Source organism: Aphelocoma coerulescens, chromosome 19 (genome assembly GCF_041296385.1).
Source record: "Aphelocoma coerulescens isolate FSJ_1873_10779 chromosome 19, UR_Acoe_1.0, whole genome shotgun sequence".
Taxonomy (NCBI): Eukaryota; Metazoa; Chordata; class Aves; order Passeriformes; family Corvidae; genus Aphelocoma; species Aphelocoma coerulescens.
Genome location: NC_091032.1, coordinates 3,942,353 through 3,959,539, shown reverse-complemented (window position 1 = coordinate 3,959,539; position 17,187 = coordinate 3,942,353). Strand labels below are relative to the sequence as shown.

Sequence of the window (17,187 nt, the reverse complement as noted above, 5' to 3'; positions counted from 1 at the left end):
AAAACCAGCGTTTGCGAGCTAATCCCGGGTGGTTTAGCGTCATCTGGGATGACAAACACTCAAAGCCTAATGGTGCTAATACTCCCTGATGCTCCCAGAGGACAAAACACAGTGATCCGAGTGCCTGGCTGTGTATTATGACAAACTCACCCACAGCACTTCCCTTTTTGCACAGCTCCCTGCCGGAGCTTCCGAGCACCGCTGCATCCCTGGGGCCCGCCCTGCACCTCCCGTCTTGCCGGGACTCTGCCCCTGTGCCAGGGCAGGAGGAGGCTCTGCTCGGCAAGAGTGGCACCCTCAGGGTGCAGCTGAAGGGACTGTGCCCGCTTCAGCTCCTGCCCGGCCTCCCTCACCCTCTGCCTCCGGGAGCTGAAACTGGACCCACATCCCCACGGCTACCACACGCTGCTGCCCCCAGATCGGGGGCAAACACCCCCCAAAGCTCACTTAGCCTTTCACCAGAAAAGCCCCAGACGTTAAACCCCAACAGCCAAGCAGCCATCCGAGACCCAGCACGGCAAGGGGCTGCCCCGGGGCACCCCCTTGGCAGAGGGTCACTGACCCCCGACCACCCACGCATGGAAATGCCACCCCTGGGCGGGCACAGCTGCAGCGGGAGCATGTGAGCCCACGGGGCTGCAGCAACCAACATCGGCATCTGTGCCGAGCCTCTGCGACCCGAGGAACACAGGAATGAACCCTGCGTTAAACGGCACCTCGTGGGTGCAGGCACAGCATTGGGAGCATAGAATCACGGAACGGTGTGGGCTGGAAGGGAGTTTAGAGACCATCCTGTTCCACTGTCCCAGGTTGCTCCAAGCCCCGCCCAACCTGGCCTTGGACACTTCCCGGGATGGGGCATCCATCCCCATCCTTGTGCCTGGGGAACACAGCCAAGCTCCGCTTTGTACCACAGCCTGCTCCCAGAGGATTCAGCCCTTCCCCTGTCCTCCACCACCCCCAAGGAGCTGCTCCCAAAGCCACGGGTGGTCTCCTCCTGTGCCTTCCCGTCCTGAGCGAAGGCAGTGGTGGCTCTGGGTGTGCCGTGGGTGGGGAGGCCCTCCAGCCCCAGCACCTTATTTGCCTATCACCTCACAGCTGCTTTTTCCTGTGTGCCAGGTGAGGTTTGCTTACACCAGCGACAGCCGCTCGTTCGGGGCTGCTTCAAAAGGCATCAGGAAGATAAAATAAACGAGATACAACCCTCCTCCCACGGCAAACACCAGTGGTTTGCTGTTCCTGTAATTCCCCAGCGCTCATCCCTGCTCCAGCCATGCCCTGCACTTTGCAAAAGCCCAGAGCCCTTGTGGCTGGGGATCCACCACCCCAAAAATAAGCAAATTCAGGCCAGCTGGGGATGGCAGCAGCCCGGGGTGGGTGAGTAGCACATGAGGATGGACAGCAGAGGTTGAAGGGCCAGAAACACCCTTGCTGTTTTCCAGGCGATGCTTTAGGGTAAAATGACCCAATCATTTTCCTCACTGCCACCTGGATGCTGTCAATGGCTGGCAAAAAATTCAGCCCCAAAAACTTCTGGTTTGGGTCACAAAGCCTCCTGTGGCAGACAGAGCTCCAGATCAGCTGCTCATCCCACCCTCACACTGCTCTTCCAAACTCACAGATACTGAACCCAGCCCCATCGATCTCCCCAGGACAGTGACAGGGTCTCAGTGGAGAACTGGGGGCACCAGGCACCCACAGCCCCACTGCTGCAGTCGGAGGGGGAAAGCTGAAAGGCTCATTTGTTCCTTTTTTGGCCAGCTGAGCTGATCTCAGCAGGTCAGGGACTAGGAAATGCAGTTGTCCTGCCCCCCTAAGAGCAGCAAAGAACCAAACAAACCCAGCCCAATCTCTCCTTCTCCCCAGAAAATCAGACATGACATCTCTGTGCTGAAGGATAAGCCACCACCACCATGCCCCACTGTCCAGGGAGAGGGAAACAGGAATGGAGGAGGGAGTAGGGCATCAGACCAATGGTCCAAGAAGCTGTGTGAAATAAATAAGGAAAGCCTCATCCATCCCACTCCAAACTTCCTTTCTTTCATTCTTGGAAATGGCTCATCCCCAAAATGTTGGGGGGCACAAGCTTCCCTTCACTGCAGTGCAGGGGGTCCTGGCACAGGGCCACAAACCTTGCCCAGCCCTGAGCAGCCTCCTCCTATGCCACAGAGAAAAGCACATTGGTTCCCTGCCAATATCCCACCTCCCTTCCTTGATGCCAGGAAAATAAGGACAGAAGATTTTGCCCATTTCACTCTGAAAAATGAAGCTGCCACTTGGGTTTGCTGCTCCAGTGCCCATGTGGTGTTTGCAAGAATAAAGCCTTGGAGAAATTTAAGGGAAAAACCTTAGGCAAATGGGACTTCAAGCAATGTCCCCTCACCCCTGTCCCCATCAGCACCCGCAGCAGATCCTGGGATGGCTTTGGGAGTGGGAGGGAGCAGGAAGGAGGAAACCCATGGCTCCAGCCAGGGATGGATTATTTGAGCAAGCTAAAAGCAGTGGTTTGTTCCCTCCTGCACCAACGCAGTGGAAAGAATTTCCAGCTCCAGCTCCCGGGTGGAAAAGCTAAAAATCTGCATTTAAATAGTAACGGTTTTGGAAAAAGAAGAAAACAAACCAAAAACCCCACAACCACTACAGGAGCTTGAATAAAATAAAGCTAAAAGTGTGGTGGGTTTTTTTAGTTTTGGGGTTGTGTTGGGTATTTTTTGCTTCTTCCTACCTCTGCTTCAAGCAGACCCTTTCCATAACTGCAGGGAAAGGCGAGGGAGTGACTCTGCCTCATCTGGGAACCTTCTGCCAAAGTTACCACAACCCCAACCAAGGACATGCTGCAACTTCAATATACTCTCTTCTTCCACCTAGAGACACCATTTTATTTCCTCCTTTGTCACCCTAAACCTTAGTTTTCAGCTAAGTGTTAAGTAAATTGGGAATTTTTGGCCAGTAATGTTTTCTCATTGTTTTGGGCTTTGCTGCAGCCTCCTGCCCTTGGCTGCTCCCCACATCCCTGAGATGCTCAGTTGCCACCCAGAGCCAACCCCCAGACCCAGCACAGTGGCCAAAAAGCCCCAGCCAGGCCAGGGCACAGTGCAGTGGGGGATTTGTACCCTCTCCAGGCACACTGGACAAACTGGGCACTTACAGCGACTCCAACACCCAGTGACAAAACTTAACAACATTTTCCTGGCAGTGCTGGAAGCAGTTTAGGAAACCAAACACAGGGATCTGTGGAGGCAGCAGTGCCAGGAGCCCCAGTGGTGCCCTCACTGCCAGGTCAGCTCAGAGAGTGCCCAGCCCCAGGAAGATTCAAATGCAGCAGGGGAGGAACTTCAGCACCAAAACTGGGCTGAGACTTTCGGATGAATTCTGCAAGAGCTGGGAAAGAGCAAGGTGGGACCATGTTTGGGATTTTATTTCTAAAAATCCTAAAGGATATAAGAAAAATCCTATTTTTCCTAAAAATATTTGAGCTGAAAAGACTCCAGGTAAGAAAATGAGACTAGGATGCATTTTTCCAAAGGGATATATTTGATTCTGGAGGAGAAATGCTGCTCAGAACACAGCAAATGCTGCTGTGCCCAATGGGGGAACAGCATCCCCCAAACTGCCTCCCCAAGGACCAGCTCCAATATGCCTTTTCACTGAGACAAGCAACTTCCATGAGGCTGCAAGCAACCACCAAGGATATCACATTTGCATGTCTTGGAAAATAAACCAATAAATAATAAGAATAAGTAAGAAACAGAAATAATAAATTATATTACAAATGTAACTAAAATTACTGAAACAAAGCCCCACACCTGCAGTGCCAATTTTAAAAAAGAAAAAAAAACCAAAAAGAACTACAGGATATTGCTTTTAAATCCAAACTGCATCTTTTCCCCTTCCCTGCCAAGATGAGGAACCTGCTCACCCTGACCCCTCCAAAGGCTGATGTTTGTTCTAATTTCTGTGTTTTAATCCATATGTTCTAACCAATCCTGCTCCAGCTGAGCCCCAGGGCACAAACTGGGCTGTGCATTTATGGATCATGAAAACCCAGACTGGGCTGGAAGAGTTCCCTGCCCCAAGCTCGGGGCCAAAGGGATTCAACTCCATCCTCAGTGTGCTGTGGTCTGGAAGGAGTGGGGTTGGAGTATTTTTTCCATTTGTTTGTTTTCTGGAGGAAATGCTTCTGCCATGGCAAACCTGTGGGGAATATGAAAGTCTGAACATGGCATCCCATTCCAACCCACCTCCCATGGTAAATAAAATGAGGGTGGTAAAATACATCCAGTGTATCTGCAGGGTGATGCATCCCCCGACCCACATGGCTGCTAATGAGCTGCTTTTTACTCAAACTGTTAGTATCAATCATTAATTTATTTTGCAGAACTCCTTGCCCCAGCTGACCTGCCCCCACCCCTCCCTTGGCTTTTTCTGGTATCTGTTCTCAGAGCACAGTCTATTTTCAGCAATCCTCTTGGATGGGTTTTCATGGAAAATGAAGTCTACCCTGCCCTTAGTTTAGATTATATCAGAAGAAAAAAATTTCTGTAGGATAGAAAAGATCTGTTCTTCTGGATGGGAAAAAGGGGCAAGTTGGACAATTAATACTTTTCATGGATGAACTCTCTGAGGATCACACATTTCTGTGTGGTTGAAGCAGTTCCTTTCCTGAAGTGAGATACTCAGAGATCCCTGGAAATATGAGTCACTTCTAGGGTTTTTCATAATCTCCTTCCAAGCATGTATAATATCTGTGTGCATGACTATAAATATGAAATATTACACATATATGTATACATACATGATACCGACATATATTTGTGCATAAGGATAAAATCTTTTTTGTGTACCTAAACACAGGGATACCTAAATATATTTGTGTGAAAAAAAGGGAAGAATAATTTGAATTCGGCTTTTATAAATAGAAGAGGAACCCCAGAATGGGCCTGAGCCAGCACTGCAGAGCAGCCCCATCTCCTCCTGGCTCACTGCAGGACTCCCCTCCGGAGGGGAGCAGAGAAGATCCCTGGCTCTCAAAGCACGGAAAAGCCCAGAAAAACTGCAAGACCCCAAAGGACACCCCAAAGATGACCCATGGGGAAGCCGCTGTGATGGCCGGAGCAGGCGGACCAGGAACAGAGCTCCATCACTTCCCCTCTCCCGCCCTGCGCTGCTGAGCCAGCCTTTTTCATTTTTACTTTTCCACTCACTCCCCACATATTCCTTAATATAGCCCTTCTGTTGACTCGGGAGGTTGCAAAATGGAAAAAGGAAAAGTGCAAACAGGCAGGTAAGGGGAGGGTTATCCCGACCTCGGCTGCCCGGCTCCCGGGAGCGGGCGGTTCCTGCTCGGCAGAGCCCAGCTGCGCTGATGTGTTACGGGGCAATCCTCGGGGATCCGGCCACCGCCAGAGAGCCCGGAGTCGCCCTCGGCTCAGTTCCTCCTCGAGGATCTTTGAGCTTTCACTCCCCGTGCCGAAGGAAGCAGAAGAGAGAATCTCCCCCACCCACACAGCCTTCCCAAAAAACAACTGATTTTTATCACCAGCAAATGCAAGCAAAACTGTTTCCAAACCAGAAGAAGAAATATCTAAACAACAAAAAAACCCCCCTGTATAATAAATCAAATATCTAACACAAAACCCCCACAACCTTGCGTTTGCTCTGAGGACGGCTCTGCAAGCGCTCCAGGGGGGTTCTCCAGAAAGACAAAGTTAAAAAAAACAAAGGAAAAAAAGGCGTTTTGGCTATTCATCACCAAGGAGGACACGGAGCAGCTGTGGGGGCCGGTCCCAGCACAAGGGACAGCTTTCCCGGCCGGGCACAGCCGGTGGCTTTGGGGGCCCACGGGCGCACCGGAGGCGGCTCAGGGCACGGAGAACGCCCGGGGCTGCCCCGGCCCGGCCCGGATTAACTCACATCCCTTCCCCGCCTCCCCCCGCGCCGCTCTAAAATACAGAGTGGTTAAATAGCAGGAAACACCCGAAGCAAAAATACCGCGGGCAGGAACCCAGGGGCACAGGGGACACGCAAAAGCAAGGAGCGGATTTCCTCCCCAAAACATCGCACCTCCGACGGGGACCGTGACCCTGCCGCGGGCTGGCCCGGGCCACCAGCGCCCTGTCACTCGTCCTCGAGTGCCTTCACCCTTCAGCACGGATCTCTGATAGGGAGAAACAGCTTTTTATTGTGCGTGGTTTGTTTTCCCTCCATAAAGGGATCTTTTGTTCAAAGGTGTCCCACAGTGACTTGCAAATGTTAGTGTGGGGGAAAAGTTTTTAATATATATATATATATATATATATAAGTTATCAGTGGGTTAATAAGTTATATTAGTTTTTTTTATCAAATAAGACAATATATATATAATCTCAAATGGGAGACGATATACATATATAAAATCTCAAATGGCATATATATATATGGATATATGTAAAAATCTCAAATTGGACATAGGTTAGTCTCAGATGGAGCACTTACGTATAATCTCAAATGAGACATACACATACAGTCTCAAATGAAAAACATATATATAAAATCTCAAATGGGATATAGAAGTATAAATATAATCTCAAATGGGTTCCTGTAGGACCAGAGGGTACAAAGCCAGGACCTGCATCAGCACATCCAGCAGATTCCTGAGCATTTAAATTCTAGGATGATTTTGATGATCAGAGCAGTGACACTTAGGTTTAGGACTACTATAGATCTAGACTTCAACAAGAGGTACAACATTTCAGATTTCAGCCACCACAGGTCACAAATTGATGCCATCACATGCCCTGAATGTCCAGGGATGTGTTGGACCAGGCAGCACATGGGTAGATGGGATCACCACCAAACCACAGCCTGACCACAGCCTTGCCACCTCTGCAGGTGAGAATGAGAAAAGCTTTTTTATAGAGTGATAACGAGCAGCCAAACCTCAAAAACTGGGAGGTTCCCACAGCAAACCAGCAAATGCTTGTTATAGACATGAGTCTAATCTCTGGCAAGGATTAATTCACCATTTCTTCAAAAGAGCAACACTCTGGACTCAAATGCGACCCTTTGCTCACGAGATGACCGGCTCGACTAAGGCAAGTCACCCACGGAGCCACAGCGTGGAGGAGACCCATCAGCGTTAATCCTGGTGGGAATAAGGAGCCTCCTGTGCAGCTCTGCTCCTCCCAGGCAGCGCTGGGATGCGGGGGGAGCAGGCAGCTGCCTGCAGCCCTGCCTGCCAGGGGTTAACCGCCCACGGAGGAGCCTCCGGCGCACGCTCACGTCATGGAAATACTGGAGTAACCACAATTTTCTCTATTGCTTTTTGGCTACGTTTTTTTTCAACATTTTTACACTTCCACCCCAGATCTCTGCTACCTGTTTTCCAGTGAGGTAACTGGTACTGAGAGCAGCTCCATTGAGCAGCCGGGGATTTTGTTTTTAAATACAGGTTATTGTTATACTTTCTACTTCCAATGCTACCAACACTGAAATACAAAAAAAGATCGTGAGTAACAATACCACCAAAAAAAAATTATCAGATGCAGAATAATAAACAAAGGTGGGCTGTGGGTTGGTGCTTTCTGGGTTTTCTGAGTAGTAATATTGCACTGGGTTGGACTGAACCCACAGACAGCTCTGTCCTGCTGCCACTCACCCACACAGAGTGGCCACAGGCCCCTTCTTCTCCATCCATCCCTTCTACCCATCCCAGTGCCCTCAGCCTCAGCTGATTCTCCTGCCCAAGGTGCTCTGGCTGAGCAGAAGGGGCTGCCTGCATTGCCTTCACCCCAACTGAGATGCCATGGGAGATCACGAGATCATCCATGTGTGCTATGTGAGAACCAGGGGAAGGGGAGGGGGAAAAAAGGGGGGTGAAAAGGGAAAAAAAGAAAGAAAATATAAAAAAGCAACCAGAAAACCCCAACACTCTCCTGATAATCACAACCTGCCTCGGTATTTCCACCCTGTAACTGAGACCATGAGTGCCAGCAGCGCCAGAAAACATCAGCCTGGCAGCTCAGCTCCTGCTCCACATGCCAGTCCCAGTGCCTCCCCTCTGGAACACTCTTCCAGCCCATTACTGCACTAACCCACATCCCACCAGCCAGCCCAGGAGAAAACAGCCTCATCTCTGCAGCACCACTGGTTGCAACCAGCAGAGAGAACCAAGGGGCTGGGCAGGGAGCGCTGCCTAAGTGCCCTGATGGGTTTTTCCCATTGAAAATAATGAGCAGGAATTGTAGAGCATCCTTGTGCAAGGTCAGCACCCACATGCCTGGCATTACCTCCCAAAGAGGTTTGTTATTCTGCTTTTACTGCCCTAAACCCTTGTGGAATACAGCTCAGCTGTTGCTCTTAACTTCTCAGTCCTTCTTTCAACAGCCCTGAAAACATTAACAGGGATGGAGCATCCCCTGGCCCCCAGGTGAGCTTGATGGACCAAGAGAAGGGTTTTGTGGCTGGTCCAGTCACAGCAGTGCCTCGCAGGGAGGAGCCCCTTCCCCAGGAGTGGGGCAGCACCAGCTGGAAAAAGGATGCAAACACTCAACATCTGGCTCATAGCTTACAAAAATAACCCTAAAAAAACCCCAAACAATACTTTGGAGGGGTATCAGCATCCCAACTGACTCTGCAAGAGCTGTGTGTGGGAGAAAAATCAAAGCTGTCTCCTCCAGAGGTTTGAACATATGAATAAGCATCAAACCACCTCATTTTTCAGGACTGTGAAAATAGAAGCATTTCAGCACTGCCAGCAGCCCTGTGAGGTTTCTGATGCCTTTTGATGCCCAGTTCAGATCCCTGGTGCCAATCACAGGACAGCACCGGGAACGCTGCTCTCCGGGGAGGTTTTGTGCATCCAGGATCAGCCCAGATCTCGAGTGCTGCACAGGGCAGCTGTCAGCACCAGAAACAACAACCATCTGCTCTAAGTCACTTGAAGTCTCCCTTGCTCAGCCCCACTTTGTGCCAGCATCTGCAACCCTGGCCCCTGTCAGGGATGTTCCGTGGTATCCATGCCAGAGGCACCACCTGGGCTGTGGCTGTGCCAGGACAGACCCAGCGCTCAGCCAGGAGCCTCCTATTCTCACACCATCCCTTTTGCAGGAGCAGATCAAACGCAGAGCAAAAAGGCAGCAACTTGGATGCTTCTCAAAAATTAAAATTCTCCTTGGGAGGAAGAAAGCAACAGCAACACCCGGGATCGAGTGATGCTTTTTACTCAAGAAAAATGGGTTTGAGGCAAGCTTTAGAGAGCAAAACTTACTTGCAACATCAGTATCAATAGGATTTTTCAGGGATTTACCCTGGAGGGAGATGACCACAAAAATGGAATGCTTCAGATCAGATCTGGAGAGAAGAAAAGGCTTAAAACATGCAGAAAGACCAATGCCACTGAAATGGCCAAGAGGAGAGGTGTGACTTTGTGGTGGTGGCAAGTATGGCTCTAGGATGGCCATAAACTCTTGACTGGAGCAGGGACTTCAAAAGAGACGCCTGAATTACTGGGGAAAAGGATTACCCTGGGAGAAAGGGGGTATTTTGCTACTAATGGCGTTTTTGGAGGACACGCTCAAGCCCCTTACTGGAAGCAGCACATCCCAAGCCAGCATCTGGGCATCCACAGTGCGTCCAGCTCCTCTTCAATCAGTGTTTTGTAGCACCAGCTCTACCACCCCCAGCTTTAAAACCAGCAATGAAATAAAAATATTCATGAAATAACACTTGTGCCACAAGGCAGACCAACCCCAGGGGTAAAGACAAGACCTGCAGGCACAATCCCTTCTCCCACAGCACAGTCTCTGCACTTTCTTGCCCTGCAAATCTTCCTTCCCTGGTTCCTGCAGCATTTAGACAGCAGATGTCAGTTTTTCTGAACATTGCTCTTGATTCACAGTATTTTTTAAAGGTAGGTGTGAATGCAGGTAACCTCAGAGGACAGCACAGAGATGAAAATCCCAAGTTTCCTTGTCATTTACAAAAACTTTGTGTAGTCTCTCCCCAAATTTGAAGGCGCTCGCAAGGTTTGAATGCCTCAGCATTTCTCCTCAGGGGAAGGATTTGGAGGAGGAGAAAAAAAACCCCACAACCCGTAGCATGTTTATGAATCAGACTGTTAAGCGTGTGTTTCGGGGGTGGAAAAGGTGGGCGATGCGCAGAGGAACAGAGCGCAGAGTTCGATGAGTCAGAAAATGCTGCTTTTCCTCTTCTTGCTGCCGCCTCAAATATTTCAGCGTGAAATAGAAATTTTATTTCTTCTTCTTTTTTTTTTTTTTTTTTTAATTTTATTATTGTCAAGAGAGAGTTGGAGCATAACCTTGGCTCGTTAGCAACCGCCAGCAGCTAATCCAACGTCAAGCCCCGCTCCGCAGGCGGAGTACGCACAGACACGGGCACACATGTGTACACACACATCCTGGGAAAAGCATGCAAAGAAATCATATCTCACTGTTGCTTCTAGCAAAACAGGGGCTCGGATCTGTGCTCACATCAGCTCCTTGAGGATGAGCCTTGGTGGGTTTGAGGAGAGCAGCAGCACAGCCCAGGCTGGATTTGGGCTTGGGGATGTCTCCTCCTCCCGCCCAGGCAGGCTCGGCACGCACATGGGAAAATACACACAAGGGTTTGGGGATCCTGAATGAGGCTGACGGAGACACAGGGAGGTGTGTTGGAAAAAACAAGCAAATTTGCTCATGGGTTTTGAGCTGAGCCAGTGCTGAAGCTGGTTTGGATTACACTTAAACACGGTTACATTGCATCTTCAGCAAGGCATGGGAGGGTCTGCAGAGCATCAGGTACCACGGTGGGGCCACCCCCGGAGCAGGGCAGGTAAAGAAGAGGATGGGTGAGCCCCCAAGGAGGGCAGATGGGCAGGATGATCCAGCCCAGCAGGGCTTCTGCTTCAGAGTCAGAGGAGATAAAACACAAGATGAGATAAACACCCCTATGCTGCAGCCTCGAGTTTGACTCCGCTGACATTCACAGCCCATTTAGGTTACCGATGGAGCAAATAAAATTATGCATATGCATTAACTCCAGCAATATCCTGCCTGAAATGTATGCTCATTTACACTCAGAAATCCATTTAGAAGAAATAAACCAGAGCTATATTTAAAACAGAAAAATCACTTGGCTGTCCACGAAGCAACTTCTGTTTACATCTGTCATTTCTTGGCCAAACTCAAATCATTTCAAGGGAAATTGTGCCCCTGGTTTTACATTTAGGAAGGCAAATGTTTGCACGCCCGTACCCTCCTGTTCAGTCTGTTATAAAGTAACAGATGTGCATTTAGGTTTTTTCATTTGTTTGTGGTTTTTTTAAAGTTCTGTGGTCTAAAAGCAACCTGTGGAGCTTGGAGCTGGTGGATGGGATGAGGTATAGGGAAGAGCCTGCCAGGCACATGTGAGACATCCAAAGCATTTATTAATTAAAATTGACTTGGGAGATTCAGAATTGCCGTGGTGAGACCTAAATGTTCTGCGGCTTCTCCAGTTTCCTTGGCAAATGAAAGGCCATGCTGACAGCACTGATGACAGAGCTGAAACAAGAACACAAGCTCTTCCTAATGGAGAAATATCTCCTTCCACTCCATTAATCTGTACCACACTGCTTGGCTCCCCAGCCACGATCTGGAGATACCAAATAATCAGTATTGCTCTCTGTTTCCTCCTGCAAATGTGTTTGTGAGCACTGGATCTGAAAAAACAATTTTAAGCTCCAAAAGAATACCGCCCCCAAAAAATAAAATAATTTTATATCAGTCACACCAATGACGGCTGCTTCTCACTGAACGTCAGAGCTCGTTGCAGCTCGTACTTTTTAAATGCAATAAAAAAGCAGCAGCCAGCAGCTCTATGAAGTATGTCAGGAGGCAGTTTTTCAGAAAGATGATGTATTTCAGATTGTGATTCACGACCACACTGGCAGTTTGGAGTTCAGGATTAGAAGGAAATGAATGAATGTGAGACAGGAGGGTGCGAAAATGAAAGTAGCTGGAGCTGAAGGCCTGCTCTGCACTTTGAGCCACACAAGATTTGAGTTTTCTTCCCCTTCTTTGCAAGCTCAAACAAGTCCCCAAACTGCCCCACACTTCTGCTGCCAGAGTTCAATTTAAACCTAAATTAAAATGCAATTTAATATAGCCCATCTCCAAGCCCAGCTCGTTGCTCCAAGCTGCTCCCTTGCAGCACCCTCACCCCAAGCAGCTCTCCCAAACAGGATACCCAAGGGTACCCCAGCACAGCCGAGGAGGTTGGTGCCTGCTGCCACAAAACAACCTGCAAGTCCTCAGCATGCTGGAAGAAACCCCCACTCTTTGCTTAACATTAAGGTTTTAAACCAAGCAAACCACACAGATCCCTATCTGCATGATTTTAAGCTGTTCTAACCTATGTCTCATTTGCACATGAGAAAAAATTTACTGCTCAGAAATTGCAGAAATTCAGAATTCTTAAAAACCTTTGACCACATTTCACTGAGGGTGTCACTGCTGTCATTGTCCAGGCACATCACTGCGAGCTGTGCAGTACAGGAGCTGCAGAGCTGTGCTTGGAAGGTGAAAGACACAGGACACCCCAAAGTCAGAAGCTCTTGTGAACCAACAGCCTGTGAGAAACCCAACGCTGGGGTGTGTGGGAAACAAAACTGCCGAGCGAGGAGAGCACAGAGCCACTGCTTGCAAGAGGAGGAAGCAAAAAGAAAAAATAAAAAGGCAAACTAATTGCCACCACTAATTCTTTGCTCTGCACCTACGTCACACCTTTGAGCTCCCCTTTTCAAGGCAGAGCCCGGTGCCACTGAGCAGCCAATGTGCCTGACTCAGTGATGATGATTCACTTGGGCAAACAGAAGGACAAAGCCACCAGGAGCCCCACAATGGTGATGCCCATCGGTGACACCCTGCTGCCCAGCACAAACCACCCTTCAGCCACATGCTCCCGTGGGGCCAGGAGATGGCACTGAAATTGGGTGCAATTATACCTTGAAATCAGACCAACCACCTGTTTGATAAGGATGTATTTTGCATTAAGGATGCATTTTGCCTTCAGCCCTCGAAGCAGAGGGGCTCTTCCCAGTTAACCAGACAGGTCCCCAGCTGCCATTCTCCAAAATCAAGCCTAACAGGGGCAGATGTGATGCTCCATTGCTTGCAGCTTGTGCAGATGCTCCATGGCAAGAGCTCCCAAGTCCAGCCCTGACCGTACTGGCTTAGGTGATGGAGCTGAAGCTGCCTGGGTCAGGGAGCACTGGTGGGATGAGGACGCTGAGCAGAGCTCAGCACAGGACGGCTGCTCACAGGGCTGGAGGAGTCACAGCCCTCTGATCCCACCTAACGCAGCCCTCCCAACAAATAGAAATGCAGACAGTAATCCTGCCAGCATCTACTCAGGCTTTCCTTAGCCTCATCCATGAGGATCAAGCAAAAAGCAGATGCAACAAGCTCCAACCCAGGAGAGAGTTTACACACTTATCTCCTTGCACAAGTTAAAGAAAGGACTCGCTACTCCAAAGCACTGGAGCAAACCACCCTAAACCCTCCTGTTTCCTATGCAGAGTTAACGACCGACCTTGGTCACAGGCTGAAAAAAGCCACCCTAAAATCACCTGGGTAGGTCCAAGACACCCCAGCCAGCCGTTCCTGGGCACACTGAACACTTACAAAACACAGGTTTTGAAAACGCCCTTCCCCATCCCGTGAAGGTGCCCAGCTGCTCGCAGAGGGTCCCCCGGGTCAGTGTGACACACGGCAGGGCCGGCACACGGACGGTGCCCCCAGCACCCCTCCCTCTTCCACAGCAGCACCCGCAACCTGGGCTGCGGTAGTGGCGAGCGGGATCCCCCCACTGCAACACCTCTCACAGCTTTTTTGGGGCTTCCCTCTGTCATCCACGGGCAATGCGACCTTCCCCTCCTTCCTTCCTGGTAACAACATATCGCTGTCCCTCCCCGCTTTCTGTCACTCCGCCAGCGGAATTAACACCCCGCTAATTGCCGACGCTCCCAGCCGCCCGTACCGGCGGTAATTAGCCTTTAATTAAAGCCAACAAATATTGCCCTAATCAACAGGTGTCCCGCGGCACATCCCCACCGATCCTCCGCACAGCCGGGGCCGGGGGGATGCTCTGGGGGGACCCAGGGCAGCACCCCGGACCTTCCCCGTGCCTGCGGCGAGGGTCCCGGCCCACATCCCGATCCCGGTGGGGAGGGTCCCGGTCCACATCCCGATCCTAGTCCCGGTAGGGAGGATCCCGATGGAGGGCCCCAGCCGGGATGCCGGTGTCCCGTTAGCGCTGCCCCATCCCACCCCCGCCCCGCATCCCACGGCGGTCCCGTCCCGCCGCACTGACCATTGGGGCCGTACTTCTCCCGGTTGCGGCGGACCTGCTCCGGGCTGAGCCCGCAGCTCTCGCTGACCCCGAAGCGGCGGAGCACGTCGAGCACGGGGATGCTGTGCGCCGCCTCCATGCCCCGGCCCGGGGGTGCTGGCCGGGGGCGCAGGAGGCACACGGGGCGCCGCTCGCACGGCGATGCCTCGGCACCTCTCCGCCCGCCCGGCGCCGGGCCCGCCCCCCCGGCACCGCCCCGCTCCGCTCCCCGCCTCCCCCGGGGCTCCCGGCCCAGCGCCGCCCCCTCGGCAGCCCCGGGACCGCGGAGAGCGGCGGAGCGGGGACCCCGGGGTGCGGCACCATCCCCGCTGCCGGCGGCAAGGGTTGGAAGGGACCTTAAAGCTCATCTCGTTCCACCCCCTGCCATGGGCAGGGACACCTTCCACTGTCCCAGGCTGCTCCAAGCCCCGTCCAACCTGGCCTTGGACACTTCCAGGGATGGGGCAGCCACGGCTTCTCTGGGCACCCTGTGCCAGCCCCTCACCACCCTCAGAGGGAAGAATTTCTTCCTCATATCTAATCTAAATCTCTCCTCCTTCAGTGTGAGGCCATTCCCCCTTGTCCTGTTGCTCCAGGCCCTTGTCCAAAGTCCCTCTCCAGTTCTGTTGAAGCTCCTTTAGGCACTGGAAGGGGCTCTAGTGTCTTCCCGGAGCCTTCTCTCCTCTAGGCTGAGCAACCCCAGCTCTCTCAGCCTGTCGATGTCTCGGCAGATTTCCAGGCTGAGAAATGGGCAGGTTTGTGGGCAGTGGAAAGAGTCCAGAGGAAACAGCTGTGTCTTAAGCAGTTAAGAGGAGAGGTAAAGTTTCAATCACAAAAATAATATAAAAAAATATCAGGAGCAATAGAAGGAGGTGGGAATGCTGCAGGGATGCAGCTCAGCTGTGCGGTCTAAGGGGGCTGCCCAAGAGTGATGCTCTCTGGATCCCCTCCATCACCCTACTTCTAGCTAGAAGCCAAGCATGCCCCAATCCTGCTCCTACTCTGCTGGAAGCAGAGCAGTTCCATGTCCACTGACTTTGGTGGGATCAGGATTATCACTGTATGATAGCAGCAGGAGCCCTGGAATTACAAATCCCTGCCTGACACTTCTGGAAACCACTGGCACTGTTCCCATCAAGGCACTGTACCCAGAGAGAGGCAGCAGTGCTGGGCTGCCTTTGTCTTTGGAAATGTGAGAAGTGAACTGTCACTGCAGGGAGACGGGGAAAGGACCCAAGGCACGTCCTGTGTGGTAAAACCTGAGCACCAGTCTCACTGCCTATGTCCCAGACATCCTCCTTCACACTCCTCAGAGCTCCTCATCCCCACGCTGAAGGCAGAGCATCTGTATTTGAGGAACGGGCTTATCCTGGAGGCACTTGTGGTTTTGCAAGGATTCAGACAGCAGAACTGGCCTTGACCTGTCTCACTCTCCTGTTTAGCCAGGTTCCCTGTCCCTTTCCTGCCCGGCTCAGGAGGGGCCAGAGCTCCGGTTACACCACACAAGGGTTTTACATCACTCTTTGCAACACTTGTTGCAACGGGCTACTTAAATGACTTCTTCCAGCAGCAAAATGACTTTTTTTAGCAGCTCCCCCATGCAGCAGAGACCAGCAGCAGCACCATGACGAGTTACCCTGATCCAAATCCCAAAATCCACGGTACAAGCCAGCTAAGGGTAACCACCACCACCACATCTGCAGGACTTTTCAACGTAGTGCACCTGACCCGGCTCCCTCACTCCAGCAATTTTTCCATGACCCGGCTCAAACCTGCTCCCCATGTGAACACCAGTTTCTGACTTTTCAGGTACTTCCAGTTTTCCCACTGTTGCTGGAAGAAGCCTGTAGCTGATGGTGACTGGCACTGCTCTCCAGCTGAGAGGGGAGAGGTGAGACAGCTGGAGGGTGACAAACCCAACTTCTACAGAAATGTACCCAAGGCAGAGGCGGAGACAGTGGCCAGTGTGAGGGAGTGACAGCAGACATCCCAGGGAGGAACTCTGGCTTATTTATTTCTATGTAAATTCATTTCTAGAAAATTTTTTGTGGCTCCCACTGGAGTGGAGGTCCTGAAGAAATGCAGGTTCAGTTTTCGAGTTTGATAAACTCAATTTTTTGGTTCACCTCAGCTGAGGCGTGGGAGGCAGAGGGTGCTCCAGAGCTCAGCCCGGCATGCCACAGGCCCTCCTGCAAGATGCAGAGCTCCCAGCCCTGCGAGCTGGCTTTGCTTCAAGCTCTGTCATTGTATTCACCTGCCTCTCATGAGTGTTTTGGGAGGAAAAGTGCTGTTTCTGCTGCTGAGCCCTCCAGGCAATAGTGCTGCCCTTGGCCAGAGTCTGCCCCAGGGCTCCCTGGCTCATGGGGCTGAGTAGTTCCAGAATTCCAGGATGGATCAGGCTGGAAAAGACTGCAGTAGCTCATCTGGTCCAACCTTCCTGCTCCAGCAGGGTCATCCCAGAGCAAATGGCACAGAGTGTGTCCACAGGGTTCTGGAATATCTCCAGTGAGGGAAACTCCACACCCTCTCTGGGCAGATAATTCAGTGCTTGGTCACTGTACATGAAAGAAGTTCTTCCTCATGTTGAGGTAGAACTTCTTGGGCATTAATTTCTGCCCACTGCCTCTTATCCTATTTCTTGGCACCACTGGGAGGAGCCTGGTCCTTCTTCTTGACATCCCCCCTTCAGACAGTGACAGACATGGATGAGGCCCCTCTCAGTCATCTCTTCTCGATGCTGAATGGGCCCAGTTCCCTCAGCCTGTCCTCCTTAGAGAGATTTCCACCAGGTGCCTGGGAAGAATTGATGTGATGTGAAAATATTAACTCATAATGTGCTCC

At 51.3% G+C, this 17,187-nt stretch overlaps 1 protein-coding gene across 4 annotated transcripts in view; it reads right to left on the bottom strand.

Moving 5' to 3' along the window:
- ATP2A3 (ATPase sarcoplasmic/endoplasmic reticulum Ca2+ transporting 3) overlaps positions 1 to 14,514 on the bottom strand; it is a 52,737-nt gene extending 38,223 nt beyond the window's left edge. For 3 of the 4 annotated variants that reach the window (XM_069033148.1, XM_069033145.1, XM_069033146.1), the window contains exon 1: positions 14,329 to 14,514. In XM_069033148.1, the coding sequence (XP_068889249.1) occupies positions 14,329 to 14,446 (118 nt within the window). In that variant the 5' untranslated portion in view covers positions 14,447 to 14,514. Of the gene's footprint in view, positions 1 to 1,134; positions 1,158 to 14,328 lie in introns of those variants that run through there. The other variant, XM_069033147.1, reaches the window with a different exon arrangement.
- Between the last annotated feature and the right edge of the window lie 2,673 nt (positions 14,515 to 17,187).